This window comes from Erpetoichthys calabaricus, chromosome 1, assembly GCF_900747795.2.
Source record: "Erpetoichthys calabaricus chromosome 1, fErpCal1.3, whole genome shotgun sequence".
NCBI classification, from domain to species: Eukaryota; Metazoa; Chordata; class Cladistia; order Polypteriformes; family Polypteridae; genus Erpetoichthys; species Erpetoichthys calabaricus.
The window spans coordinates 14,791,538-14,806,213 of NC_041394.2; the positions used below are offsets into that span (position 1 = coordinate 14,791,538).

Consider the following 14,676-nt stretch of genomic DNA (forward strand, 5'->3'; position numbering starts at 1 on the left):
TTCATATTATAAAGGAATCAACAGTTGATTGGGGCGGAAGGCAAAACTGAAGCTGCAAAGACATTTTAGGGCACAATTTCTTATTTGGTGGGTGGCCATCTTTTGGGTCATGTAAAGTTCAAGTCGCTGATCTGTAGATGGTTGCAACATAACTCGTAAGTGGCGTCCATCTTCAGGTCTGTAACGTCAAATGCGAGCATACGTGTGCATAACAAATTAGAGGACAGCAAGTGTCTGAAACAAGAATGAAAATTCAGTGTGGCATCAGAAAACAAGTACCTGTGTGTGTGTGTATGTGCGCATGTGTGTATATACAGTATACATATACACATACATATACACATACACATATACATACATATATTTATTATGAGTGGATATTCAGGGGGAGGAAAAAAAAAAAAACAACCAACATTGGTTCATAAATATATAAATTGGTTCAGATATATCTACATAATCTGTTCAGGTACATTGATTTGGATACATCCATTCAGATATATACATTGGTTCAGAAATATTGGTTTGGATACATTCGTTCAGCTATAAATAATGGTTTAAATATATCGACTTAGTCATATGCATCCATTCAGATCTATACAGTACATTGGTTGAGATACATAGTTTTATGTTGATTCAGATATATACATTGGTTTGAAAATAGTGGTTAAGATTTACAGGAAGGCACATAATCATCTCCCTTTACTTTTTCATGCAATAATTATTTACTTATTTCAATTTGGCACAAATATTGTATCAGCAGAGATTAAGCAAGGAAATTTCTCAGTATGTCTTTCTAGTCTTACAAAAACATCACATAAACACCAATTACTGCAACCCAGTTTCCCAGGAGACTTGTGGACTTCATGTACAGCTGTACTCATAAAATTCTTCTGCATCTAAAGAAAAGCCCATTGGGTTTAGCCTTTGTAAGCTATTTGCAGACTACAAAATAAACACTATTTATACAGATCACATAAATGCTCTTCTGCTATTGACAGGACTGTAGCTGCCGACTTCACTACAATATTCAGAGTAACATCGCATGTTCTTGCCTCCCAGACATTACGCTGCTGAAATTACAGAATACTGATCCCTAGAGTCAAGTGAGCTTGAAAACCCACACTGCCTTAGTAATAAAAGGCTAAATGAGGACAAACAAGGTAAAGGCGGAGGACAAGATGAAGAAATCTGCCAGACAGCTATACGGTACAAGTTACAATCACTGCAAAAATTCAAAATCTTCCCGCTATCCATATTATATATCTAAAAAAATCATTTACGTTTGCTGATGACACCACCATTAAAAAAAAAAAAAAAAAAAAAAAGTTGGTCTATTTACTAATGGCAACAACTTAGTGCTCAATACCACCAAGACAGTGGAAATGGTCACGGTCATCTGCAAGCAGCAGTTACAGCCTCTCCCACTAGAAACGAATGATTCAGCAGTCAATATGGTGGAATCTTTCAAATTTTTGGGCACGACTATCACAAACACTAAGCTTAACCTCTTTGAGGTGGTGGGATGACTTGTGCTTCCACTGCATTGACTTCATTTTGGACACAGGATCTCTGTGATAGACCCAAGTGTCATCTCCATTTGCCAAACGATGGAAAAGAAAATTCACTTGGTCTTCATGGAGCATCTCCAAGTTATCCTTACAGCACTGGAGCCTCATGGCCTTATGACATGGTGTCAGCATTCTTGGAACCCATTTCACACAGACCTTCAACTTTTCATGAAGTATTTTCCAAACCATACCTGCCAAGATGCCCATTTCTTCAGCTATTATGGAAACCTTAAATCATCTGACAAAATTAAATCCTCTACACTTCTTCCACAGGCCATCCAGTATCAGAGTCATCTTCAAATGGACTCTCTACCCCACTTAAACTGCTTGGTCCACAATTTTACTTTGTAGGCTGATGGGGCAGACTCGCCGTAAACTGCAGTAATGCGTTCATGGATCTCCTTTGGCTTTTTCCTCCCTTCTTTCATGAGAAATTTTATCACTGAATGTTGCTCCAAATCTAGGACTCGAGGACTCTCCTGACATCCTCTCTCTCTTGGAATATTAGACTCGCACTGAGCAACAAGTGTGTGTGAATAGCTTTGAGACTTGTACAAAAAGATTAAAAATAGTCAACCATTACCATGAATCTGAAAACAAGCAAAGAGCCTGTGTCTCCCAAGAAGCGTGCATGTTACATTTTAAAAGTAATTTAGTTACATTATTTACAAAAAACTAATTATGTAAGCAATATACTAAATTATAAAATTGTAATGCATTAGAAACAGTTTTTTTTTTTTTTTATACAAAAAGAAAAAAACTTCACATTTGACTGGCAGGCATTTGATAGAAAATCATAAACCCATTTATGAAACTTCAAGAAAGTGACCAGAAATGCAGCTCAAGCATAACGTGTGTGAAGTAAGTCACAACCCCCACCCCCTTTTGAAAACAATTTAGGGATTTATGCGGTTACGATTCTCATTGTCTAGAGCAGGGGTTCTCAACGTCGGCCCTGGGGACCTCCTGTGGCTGCAGGTTTTTGTTTCAACCCACTTCTGTTTTTAATTGGAATCCTGGGCTAGTTAAGTGAACTGTTATTGCCCAGATTTTGTGTTATGGGAACAATATTGATTTTAGAAAGCTAAGTTTGGTAAAAAAAAAAAAAAAAAAAAAAAATTAAAATGTACTAAACAGTTGTATGGGAATAATGTGTTTTTTACTTCTTTTTAACAACATTTTCATTTTGATGTTCACTCTATTTTTCAAGGTGTTCTAATTGTTTAATCCATTGTTTTCTAATCAGTGGGTCTATCGCTAAAGTAGTTGCAGCCTTTCATGATTCACTGTCCTTTTCCTGGGTATCTGCTCTGCTAGTTTTTAATTGTCATTAATAAGATGCAACGAAGGGGAAAAATTGCACAGAGAAAGGGCAAAATATAAAGAAAGCAACAAAAGGGAGTTAAGCATTTAAATCTATAGAAAAAATGGAAATATTTCTAAATGTCTTATAATAAATGTAAAAATCATGCCTCTGCTTTCTTAATATAGAAGCAGAGAAGAGAAAAAAAAACCACAGCTAATTAATTGAGATCATTGTTAGCAGTTGCTCACTGATTATGGATCTGGTTGAAGCAAAAACCTGAAGCCACAGTGGGCCCCCAGGACCGACTTTGAGAACCACTGGTCTAGAGGTTAGGAGCAGGGGCTGATACAGCACATTGCCGCACCCACCACATGACAAACCAACTCAGGATCCCAGATAAGGACCTGAGTGCAGCCATGCAATGGGTGACACCTCAGCACCACACTAGTGCAAATGGAATGGAACATGGAGGTTTTTTTTATGGTGACTGGAGTGCCAATTCTGCCATCAACCCCCGGGTGTTTCCATACAGGTTGGAGGGCCTCCATGCAGTGCTGGATGCAGATTAACGTCATACACTGGGATGGAGCAATTGCAGGTTAAGGGCCTTGCTCAAGGGCCCAATGAAGTAGAGTCACTTTTGGTGTATACAGGATTCGAACCGGCAACCTTCCGATTGCCAGTGCAAATCAGAGCCACCACTCCGCCCATCATTGTCTGGGCAATGTGAAAAAGCTATTAAAAAGAAAAATAAAATGTTGAGTGTAAAAACATGTTTGCTGTAGAACAAACATCATGCATAATGCATTTGTGGGACTGTAATCATGTTGCCTTGTGCTGTTATGGTCCACATGCCACAAATATATAGTGGGTATAGAAAAGAATCGGCTTAAAATGAAAAACGCAAACAAAAATACCATATATACTCGCAGATAAGTCTGGGCTTAATTTTACCATATAATTTCTGGTATTTTAGAATGCCGGTCGTGTAAGTCAAATGCGCAAAACTCACGCTATTAACCTTAGATCTTCAAATGAGTGTCTGCTTAGAATTCCAAGAAAACTTAAAAGAAGTGGTGAGGCGGCCTTCAGCTGTTATGCACCTAAAATCTGGAATAGCTGACCGATAGAAATTCGCCAGGCTAATACAGTGGAGCACTTTAAAACACTGCTGAAAACATTACTTTAACATGGCTTTCTCATAGCTTCATCTTAGTTTAATCCTGATGCTCTGTATATTTAATTAATTATTATTCTTCATTGGGTTGGCACCCTGCCCGGGATTGGTTCCTGCCTTGTGCCCTGTGTTGGCTGGGATTGGCTCCAGCAGACCCCCATGACCCTGTGTTCGGATTCAGCGGGTTGGAAAATGGATGGATGGATTATTATTCATGGTGGCTCCAAAATCCATACTAACCCCTACTCTCTCTTCTGTTCTTTTTCCAGTTTTCTGTGGTGGCGATCACCTAATCAAAGCACCGTGATGACCCTACATTGATGGATTAAAGACCAGAAGTCCACGTGACCATCATCATTAAGTCCTTCCATGAGAACCCTGAATAAAATGAGGATTGATTGGTATCATTTATGTTAGGTAGAATGGCTAGAGGGGGCTGGGCGGTCTCATGCCCTGGAACCCCTGCAGATTTTATTTTTTCTCCTGTTTTTTCTGTCCTTCCTGGCCATCGGACCTTTTATTCTATGTTAGTGTTTTCTTATTTTGTCTTCCCCCCCCCCCCCTCTTTCTTCATCATGTAAAGCACTTTGAGCTACATTTGTAGGAAAATGTGCTATATAAATAAATGTTGTTGTTGTCTTGGTCCAAGAGATTACAATATGCTAACACCCACCTGAGAGAGTAACCACGGAGCACACCGCCTTTTTTTTTTTTATATTTTTCTACGTATTGTGCCTACGTGACCACACAGTAATACCTGAACTATTCCGAAGCGACGTTTGCACAGTTGTGTGTATCTCCTACCCTTATACACCTTTTTTTATAAGCGCATCCCTTATCCATGATGGAGCATTCGACCAGAAGAAAGTATGAAGTTGGTTTTAAATTACAAGTTGAAGTGGCGACAGAAATGGGTTACTGCGCTGCTTCAACAAAATTCAATGTGTCTGAGAAACTGATGCGATATTGGAGGAAGCAAGAAGATGTTTAAAAAAAAAAAAAAAAAAAAAAAAATGAAGTGTCGCATTTTTGACCAGGCGTGTAAGTCGGGGTCTGATTTTATGATCGATTTTTCGGGTTTCAATGCCTGACTTATATGCAAGTATATATGGTATTATTCAGTTAAAAATTTACTCAATTCAACCTAGAACATGCCAGATATAACTGACAGTACAGAGAAAAAAAATCATTGAGATGCTTGAAGGATCTAAAAAAAATAAATAAATAAAAGTATTGCTTTTTTTTTTTTTTTTGTCTCAGGTATAATTAATCATCTTCTCCATTGCACACAGTGGTAATTGGCTTCTACCTGTGATAAACTGTAAGCAATAGGATTAGTTTTGCTATTCCAGGAGCATTCCAGTGCTTGGAAATGCAATTGAAAGAAAACAATTTCAGTATGGGTGGCAAGGCATTTTCAAGATATCAGGGATAAACCTGCAGATAAGTACAAGTCAGGAGATGGATCCTAAAAACCAAAAAAAAAAAAAATCAATCTGAAAAGACTTTATCAATCTCTCAGAAAACAGTAAAGTCCATAACAAACAAGTGGAAAATATTTGCTACTACTATGATCCTCCCTGGATCAGGCCATCCCTACAAACTGGATGGAAGAGAGAGGAGGAAACTGGTGAGAGTCTACCAAGAGGCCTATGGCAGCTTTGAAGGGGTTACAGTACTTTATGGCAAAGAGTGGTCTATCATAAGCACTCCACAAATGTGGCTTGTATGGGAAGCCGCCAAGAAAAAAGCCACTCCAAAAGAAAAGCCACTTCAAGTCCCATTTCAGGTTTGCCCGAAATGCACCTTAAAGATTATATGGCCTTGTAGAAAAAGATTCTCGACAGATGAAGCTAAACTTGAACTATTTGGCCTCATCACCAAACGGTACACCTGGAGGAAAGCCAATACCGCTCACCATCCAAAGAACACACCAGACCTACAGTAAAGCATGGAGGGGGTAGCATGTTGTTGTTGGGGGTGTTTTTCTTCTAGCTTGACAAGAAAAACAGAGGAAAAAAATGGATGGAGCAAATTACCATCAAATTCTTGAAAACCTGCTGCCCTCTGTCAGCAAGTTAAAGATGAGAGGAAGATTCACCCATCAACGTGACAATGACCCGAAGCACAGAGCAAAACTGACCACACAGTGGCTGAAACAGGAAAAAGTAAATGTCCTTGCATGGCCGAGTCAGAGCCCAAACTCACACCCCATTGAAAATATTTGGAATGATTTGCGGCTTACAGTCCACCAACAATCACCATCCAAGGTGACCGAGCTTGAACAGTTCTGTAAAGACAAGCAGCCAAAAATTGCTACAAAAGTAATCCAACAGACTGGAATTAAAGCAAAAGGGGGTTTCACAAAGTTAGGACACAATGGGGGTTGAGGGTCCTTAATCAATTCAAACTATCAGGTTATTATTTTTCTGAACTGTTGCTTCTATATCTTTGCTTTATGGGTAAATTCCATATCAAATCACTACACTTTTGAACGTCATAGTCAGATTTTAATGAAACATGGCATGCTGATTTGGTCATGGAACTGAAATTGCACAGGTCTTGGATTAATATTAAGGGCAATTTAAGCTAACAAAGTGCAATCTTATTGGGTAGATTACGACTTTGACTGGCTATATCTCCCTACATAAGTTGCACAGAAATGGTTCCCATATTGTTAAAGCTCTTTTCCAACTCTGTATTTTGCAAAAATACTATGCTTTCCCCAAAAATGAAAAATGACCATGAGCGATTATAATATTAAAAATTGAATAGCGAAAAACTTGCATTTTAAAATTGGTCAATTTTTTGCAGCTTATGATGGCACGAACATCTCCAGAAAACGTGATCTTTGGTTTTTGAGCCTTTTTCATAGCAGTTATAATGACAAGAAATAGTATGGCAAGCACAAGTGTAAGTAATGACATTAAAGGATCCCATTATGCTACACTAAGAATGAACAGAAGCTTCATTCATGTCATTTGTGAAACCTGTGCTTGCCATACTATTTCTGGTCAAAATGGCTGCTGCGAAAAAGGGCCCATTCCAATGTGGCTAAGTGCCAATGCTCCGCACCCTGACCAGATCAGCAAAGTTTTGTTAAAATCTTTGATGAGGAGATCCAAAAATGTAATTTGACATAAAATCCATCCATCCATCTATTTTCCAACCCACCGAATCCGAACACAGGGTCACGGGGGTCTGCTGGAGCCAATCCCAGCCAACACAGGGCACATAAAATAACCCTCATAAATGTTATAGGTTGCACGTAGTAAATAAACCTGGACAAAAATAAATAAATAAATAAATAAATAAATAAAATAGTGTTTTAATTTTAGGCAGTTGAGCAACAATATGTAAATATTTTGAAAGGGGGCAATTCTGTTCTATACCCTCTGTATACAGACACTTCATAAAATATTCAGACTACTTCACTTTTGTCAAATTTTATGCTGCAGCCTTAAAAAAAAAAAAAAATCGTTTAATCCCCCCCCAATCAAAACAAAGAATACTCCACAACAGTGTTTCTTAAACTGTAAGTCACAAGACTACTCTAATTGGGTCACACCAAGCCGTGAATTTCTATTAAAGTAAGTGGTAGCAAATGGTTTGCATAAAAGCCTTGCGATGGGTCGCCTCCTGCTTTGCCGAAACAAATCAATCCTCTGAACACCCTTGTTCAGCAAATCTTGAAGGGGAAATCCTAAATGACATTCGGTGGTGAATCTCCAAGGGGTTTAAAAAAAAAAAAAGGCGTGTTCGTGAGGAATCATCACGTTCATCAGCCACCATTCTGCGGCAAATACAAGTTGCGAAGACGTTCAATAGGCAAAAATTGGGTCAGAAGGGGGTGGGGGAGATTAGACACCATTGGTTTAGAATGACAAAACAAAAACTGGTTTAAAGGAATTTTTGCAAGTTTATTAAAAATAAAAAACTGAAATATCACATTCATACAAGTATTCAGACCCTTTCATGTGACACTTGAAATTTAACTCCTATTCTATTGATCGACACAGAGAGGTTTCTACACCTGGTTTGGAGTCCACCTGTGGTCAACTGAATTGACTGGACAGGATTAGGAAAGCTACCCACCCGTTTATTGTATATAAAGGCCTCACAGACGACAATGTGTAGCAGAGCAAAAACCAATCCATGAGGTTTGCAGAACTGCCTGCAGAGTTTAGAGTCAGGATTGTGTAGAGGTACAGAACTTGGGGAAAAGCTACAAAATGAGATGAATAAAGTGCACAGTAGCCTCCAGAATTCTTAAATGCAAGACGTTTGGAACCACCATGACTATATAGAGCTACCTGCCTGGCCAAACTGAGCAATTCGAGGAAGAAGAGCCACGGTAAGACAGGTGACCAAGAACCCAATTATCACTATAAGCAGAAGTCCAGAGAATTATTGTGGAGATATGAGAAACTTCCAGCAACAAGCAGCCAGATGACACATGAAAGCCTGCTTGAAGTTTGTGACTGTGAGAGACATTCTCTGGTATGATGAAACCAAGATTGAACTTTTTGGCCTCGATTCTACAGCACTCATTACCTGCAAAATAGCATTCCAACGCTGACACATGGTGGTGGTAGCGGGCAGCAGCATCATGCTATAGGGCTGAGAGACTAGTCAGGGTTGGAGGAAAGTTGAACAGAGTAAAACCAGCAGAGAGATCATTAATGTAAACCTGCAGGAGAGCCCTTTGGACCTCAGACTGGGTGGAAAAGTTCACCTACCAACAGGACAGTAACTAAGAACAAACAAGAGAACACAGGAGGCACTTGGGGCTAACTCTAAGAAAGTTAAATAGTTGTTCAGTTTGAACACAACTGAAAAAGTTCTGAAGAGAACTGAAAAAATGCAATCCACTGGTGGTCTCCATCCCAGTGGACATAGCTGGAGAGGTTCTGCAGAGAAGAATGGCTGAAAATCTCCAAATTCAAGGGGTTGGAGGAAACCTTGTCATATCAAACCCATGCAGACTTTAGGCCATAATCTCTGCTGTTGTGGTGTGCAAAATCTGCATATTTTGGTCTATATTTTCATTATATTTTGCTCAAGACAACACTTGATGAACTTAAAGGACATATCAAAACATATCCTCTTCCCGAATTGTACCTCACTTTTAAAACAGCTGTTCAAACAAAAAAAGGAGGTCATGGCGATGCCTCAGGCCATCATCTACTTTATAACCAGAGAAAGGATGGGCATCTGGGACAACAAGTTGCTAAATGGGTTTACAGCCTGGGAAAGGAAGACATGCTAGTAGGTACTAAGCAACATCAAAAAGTTTTATTGTTTGGGAAAACTGACGAGTGAATTCCTTAAATCATATTGACAGCCAGTCATCTTAACTTTTCGTAAACTTTTTCTAAAGACTATATATATATATCCAGACTTTGCTATCCACATTTTCTTTTATGCTTTCCTCAACTGGTATTATTATTCATGTAATAAATACCACACTGCTTTTAACTTCATATACTTCATATTTAGAGTGATTGAAGTAAAAAGGTATATTTGAGCACCTGGTGCAGCCAGAGGTTTGCCATACACTTTGTGCTGTGAGGTTTATTAAGGCTGCGGGTGTGAGCTCCACCCAATAGTAATGAACAGTGTGTAAAGTAAGGCATTCTTGGATGATAAATGGCCTATAGTCAAGGATGCCGAGCCTTGTACGTTTGAATATATTCAAGGAGTCCAAAAGTAATATTTACGTCCAAGATATATTTAAAGCATTGTATGTTGTTCATGCCGATAATAAGCAAGTCTCTTGAAGTGCTAAGAGCGTGACAGGCTGTGTTATTCCTAAGGCACATGTAGAAGTTAATCAGCTGCGTGTGTATCATTCATGGGGCACTATTATAGTTAGGGTCTGTGTGTATGTTTATATCTATGTATGTGTGTGATAATCTTAAGGTGCGACAGTAGACCAACCGGGTAACAAATCTGATGGGTACATTTACTGTTAGGCAAAGGGTAAGTAGATGGAAACACCACAATAACACATCTGCCAAAAGGTGCTTCAACAAAGTACTGAGTAAAGGGTCCAATTGTGTATCAATGCAATATTTCAGTTTATTTTTAATAAATTTGCAAATATTTCTATTTAGCAAATCACATATTCAAGGACACTGATGGCAAGTAAGAGGAAGTGAACTTAGGACTGAGGCTAAGAACCACATCTCCTGTTTATATTAAAAAATAAAAATAAATTAAAAAACCCCTTGTGCGAAATTGGAACAAAACTAAAAAGGCACAGATATGAAATGGAAACCTTGACAACTTAAAAGTTTCTGAACAAGTCAATCGGGACAACTTGGTTATAAGTGAACCAAAATTGGATCTCTAGTTGGTTAACCAGCAGGAGACAAAGGGTATAGATAAGAGGAGAATGACCCCCCAGGGGTCTGTTCTTAGACCATGACTTTGTTTGAATTTATATTAATGACATTGATTCTGGTAGGTTTAGTTTAGTAAACTTGACAAATGTGCAGATGACACTAAAAAAGGTGAGAGATCGCCGACAAGGAAGATTCAGCAAAAAATTCATAAAGTCCTGGACAAGCTTCAGAACTGGGGAAACACCCAAAAAAATGGGAGTTTAATGTAGAAAACTGCAAAGTGCTACATGTGGACAAAAGGAATGTCAATTATAAATACAAGATGGGAGACACTGAACTACATGAAACAACCTCTGAAAACGATTTTAGGGGTTTATGACGACAACATTTTCACTGACTAAGGAATGCACAGAAGCAATTAGAAAGGCAAATAAAATGTTAAATTCAACAGTTTTTATGATGAAACCTAAGTCAAAGGATTTTAAGCTCAAACTATACGATGTCTTAGCTAGACCACATCTGGAATGTCGTGTGCAGTTCTGGTTATCACAGTATAAGCAAGACATAGCAGCACTTGAAGATGTGGAGAGGAAATCAGCCAAGTGCATCATGGAACTTGAAGGCATGTCCTACTGTGACAGACTCAGAATTAAACTGGTTTAGTCTCAAGCAGAGGAGACTGTGTGGGGACCTCTTCCAGGTATTTAAAACCCTCAAAAGACTTTGATAAAGGAGATCTGCAGCACTCTTTCAACTTAAAGGTGAATTACATACTCAAGGACATCACTAGAAATGAAGGGGAAGTGCGTTTAGGACTGAAGACAAGAAGCACATCTTTACGCAAAGATCTGTGGGACTGTGAAACAAACTACCAAGTCATGGAGATGAAGCAGAAACCTTGACAACCTTTAAGAAGTATCTGGATGAGATACTGGAACAGCTGAGCTATTGGCTAAACAAACGGGCCTGATGGACTAAATGGTCTCATCTTGTTTGTCAAATTTCTTATGGGCAGATTGGTGGCTCTGATGTCTGGGATTGCCAGTTTGAATCCCATAAACGTTGTTGGACCGTTGAGCAAGGCCCTTAACCTGTAATTGCTCCATCTTAGGTACGATGTTAATCTATATCCAGCCCTGCAATCAGATCCTCCAACTTGCAGGGAAAACCTGGGGGCTGGTGAAGTGTCACCCGTTGAACGGCTGCACTCGGATCTCAATCTGGGTGATTTGTCATGTGGTGGGTGCAACAACGTGTTGTAATCAGCGCAGACTCCCAACCTCCCCTCTCTCTTATTGTCTTACTAGACATTAAGCCTGTTAAAATAACGGGCGCTAGAACAGTAGTCCATAAACATTAGTAGGAACAGTCTATATTAAATGGCAAGGGACCTTTTACCTCATTAAATTTTTTTCTGTAAAATGCCTGTAATTATCTCTGACAGTAACACTGGCTTTGCTGTCCGTAATATGCGTTTAATTTTCTGTCACAACAGTGGGCAATCAGCAGATTCTCCCCAGCAACTGATGTAATGTGCGCAAAAATAAATCTACTTTTAAAAGTCATCGTATTGTAATATCATGAAAATTCGTATATTTAGGAAAACCCCTTCAACGACTGACACTTTACCGGGCCAAGCTTCTTAATCGCAAATCTGACATCCTCAGAGTGAACACTTGCAGAACAATGGGGAAGCTGGTCTCCGCATCTCAGTACCCAATTGGATTTTTCATGTTTTAGGTCTTACCTCATTTACCGAAATCCGATTGGATCGGCCGCACGATATTTTATAGGTCCCGCCCTCTCTGTCTTGTGTGACGCGTCAAGCGGCCTTTGAAGCATCTGCTTTGAAAGCGTTGCACCGTGCCCCGCGCATGCGCACTTCACCAGAAGACACACACACTGACACTGGACGCACACAGGGGTTTTATTAAAGAGGATGATGGACTGAAGGGTCATTTGTCAGACTTTTAGCCATCTTTATTTGGGGATGGAGGTTACTTATGATTTACTGTGTCATTTACTGGCAAACCTTTCTGACAGTAAATAAGTACAAGAAAAAGCACCAGCTAACCTAATAATTTAACTAAAAAGTAACAAGTCAGGAATTACGAAAACAAATGGAATTTGTGGTAGACACAGAATAAAGTGAAGTAAAACTGTCAGTGCATAGGACCTTCACAGCCCCCACCTACAAATTACTGTTAAACTTTACCTGCAATCTGCTCCTCAGTAAGTTGATCAGCCTAAAGGAAATAAAAAGAAATCTAAATTAATTGCAATATATACACACACACAATCAACACCATGCATAGAGAGATTGGTTATAATGCATAAAAAAAAAAAAAAATGTATGAGCATAAGAGCAGTTGTGTATTCGGTGCCTCCAAATAAAGAATCCCATATTTTTGCCACGATTATAAAACTGAATGCAATTTCATTCTATCAGTTTTAATGCAGGACAACAGTCGATTAAATTTAGCAATGCTACAACAGTAATTGAATTTAAATTAATATTACAACAAAACAGAACACCTCAAGTATTAAAGAAGTGCTTGAAATGTTTTTTAGGGACAAAAAAAAAAAAATTTAAGGTGAGATTAACCATTGACAGGATTCAGGAATAAACTTTATGCAACAAAAAAAATCAGTAATTTTTAAATTTAAAAACTAATGGCACAGCCAATATTTAATTAAAATTAAAAAAAAAAAAAAAAAAAAAAAAAAAAAAAAGGTCCTGCGACAATGCAAGATTATATTTCGACCACACCAATAAATAATTTCAAATAATAAGCTACATGTCACGGAATAGCTCATGTGCACTGCAAAAGGACACAAGTGCAAGCGACACCCCAAAAAGGAGGAATTCAAGTTCAAACAAGCTGCACTGCAGTACTGCCTTTCAGAGATGCACTTCACTAGCAGCAACGGTATTTCAAAAAAAGAAAAAAAAGGAAAAGAAAATGTGCCTCAATAACTATGCCAATCATAGTAATAGTAACCTATTACAAAGAAATCATAAATTTGAATTTTTAATAAAAAAAGCATTATAGAATACTGCACCGATTACCATACATGTACTTTTATTTACCGGTTTTCAAGAATCTAAGCTATGAATTATTTTGCATACCCCCCCCCAAATTTAAAAAAAAAAAATATATATAGCCAATCATCTTAATGCAACTCCAAACCCACCCTGCAGCCACCCTAAAACCCCCCATGTGTGGACTATGCTAATTAACCTCATACATATGCAACAGTGTTGCTGTAAACCTTGGATGCCCAATCCTGGAGGACCACAGTGGCTGCAGCGTTTTTTTTTTTTTGTTTTTTTTTTATTAGGGTGGCACAGTGGTAGCGCTGCTGCCTCGTAGTAAGGAGACCAGGGTTCATGTCTCAGGTCCTCCCCGCATGGAGTCTGCACATTTTCACCCATGTCTTTGGACTGTGGGAGGAAACCCACACAAGCATGTAGGTTAGGTGAAGTGGTGATCCTAAATTGGTCCGAGTGTGTGGGCTGGCTTGTTCCTCACCTTGCACCCTATGCTATCTGGAATCGGCTCCAGCAGCACCCACCCCACATCCCCCCACCCCTGTGACCGTGTTCAGGACAAAATCGGTTCAAATATGACTAATTCTTAATTAGTGACAAGTTTTTGCTGCTAATTAATGTCAATTAATTGATTTGCTATTTATAACTCGGACCCTTTACATCAGGGGTGAGCACTGGGATATGGTGAATGTTGCGTTATACTGTCATGATTCACAGTATTGAACAGTTCATTGGAGGTAAAAGGGGAAAACAAATGGTGCTGCAAAGAGCCAGATAATTTATGGTCATATTGTTCTCAGTGGCAAAAAGTTTGGATTTCAACACTACCATAATCCAAAGTCATAAAAACAATGAATTAGTTCGAGAATAAATATGAATGTCCTCAAATGGACAGGTCTGCGTCCTAAGTTCAATGCCATTGACAGATTGAGGCAGTTTTAAAAACGGCAGACCACGACTGCTTCCATCATAAACATGGAGGGGTGAGCAATGATTGGTCCTGGTGGGCTGTAGGTGACCCCCCCCCAGTCCAACTGCCCCATTAAAGTTTATTGCTGACGAAGCACTTATTACTCAAGTGACATTTTCAGCTTTTTAGCGGTCATGCTATTTAAGATTTAGAGCACTTAATTGCTTATTTTAGTCTTAAACAGTTGCATTCCCTGTTAATTACATAAGATAAACTTTTTCCCATGGGGAAATTCAGATGCATACAGCTGCCGAAA

General features: G+C 38.8%; 1 protein-coding gene across 1 annotated transcript in view; it reads right to left on the minus strand.

The window, feature by feature from the left end:
- Window positions 1-14,676, minus strand: part of calm3a (calmodulin 3a (phosphorylase kinase, delta)) — a 52,000-nt gene that overhangs the window by 24,437 nt on the left and 12,887 nt on the right. The window contains exon 2 of the mRNA XM_028792283.2: window positions 12,614-12,644. Coding sequence (XP_028648116.1) covers window positions 12,614-12,644 — 31 coding nt within the window. The remainder of the gene's footprint in view (window positions 1-12,613; window positions 12,645-14,676) is intronic.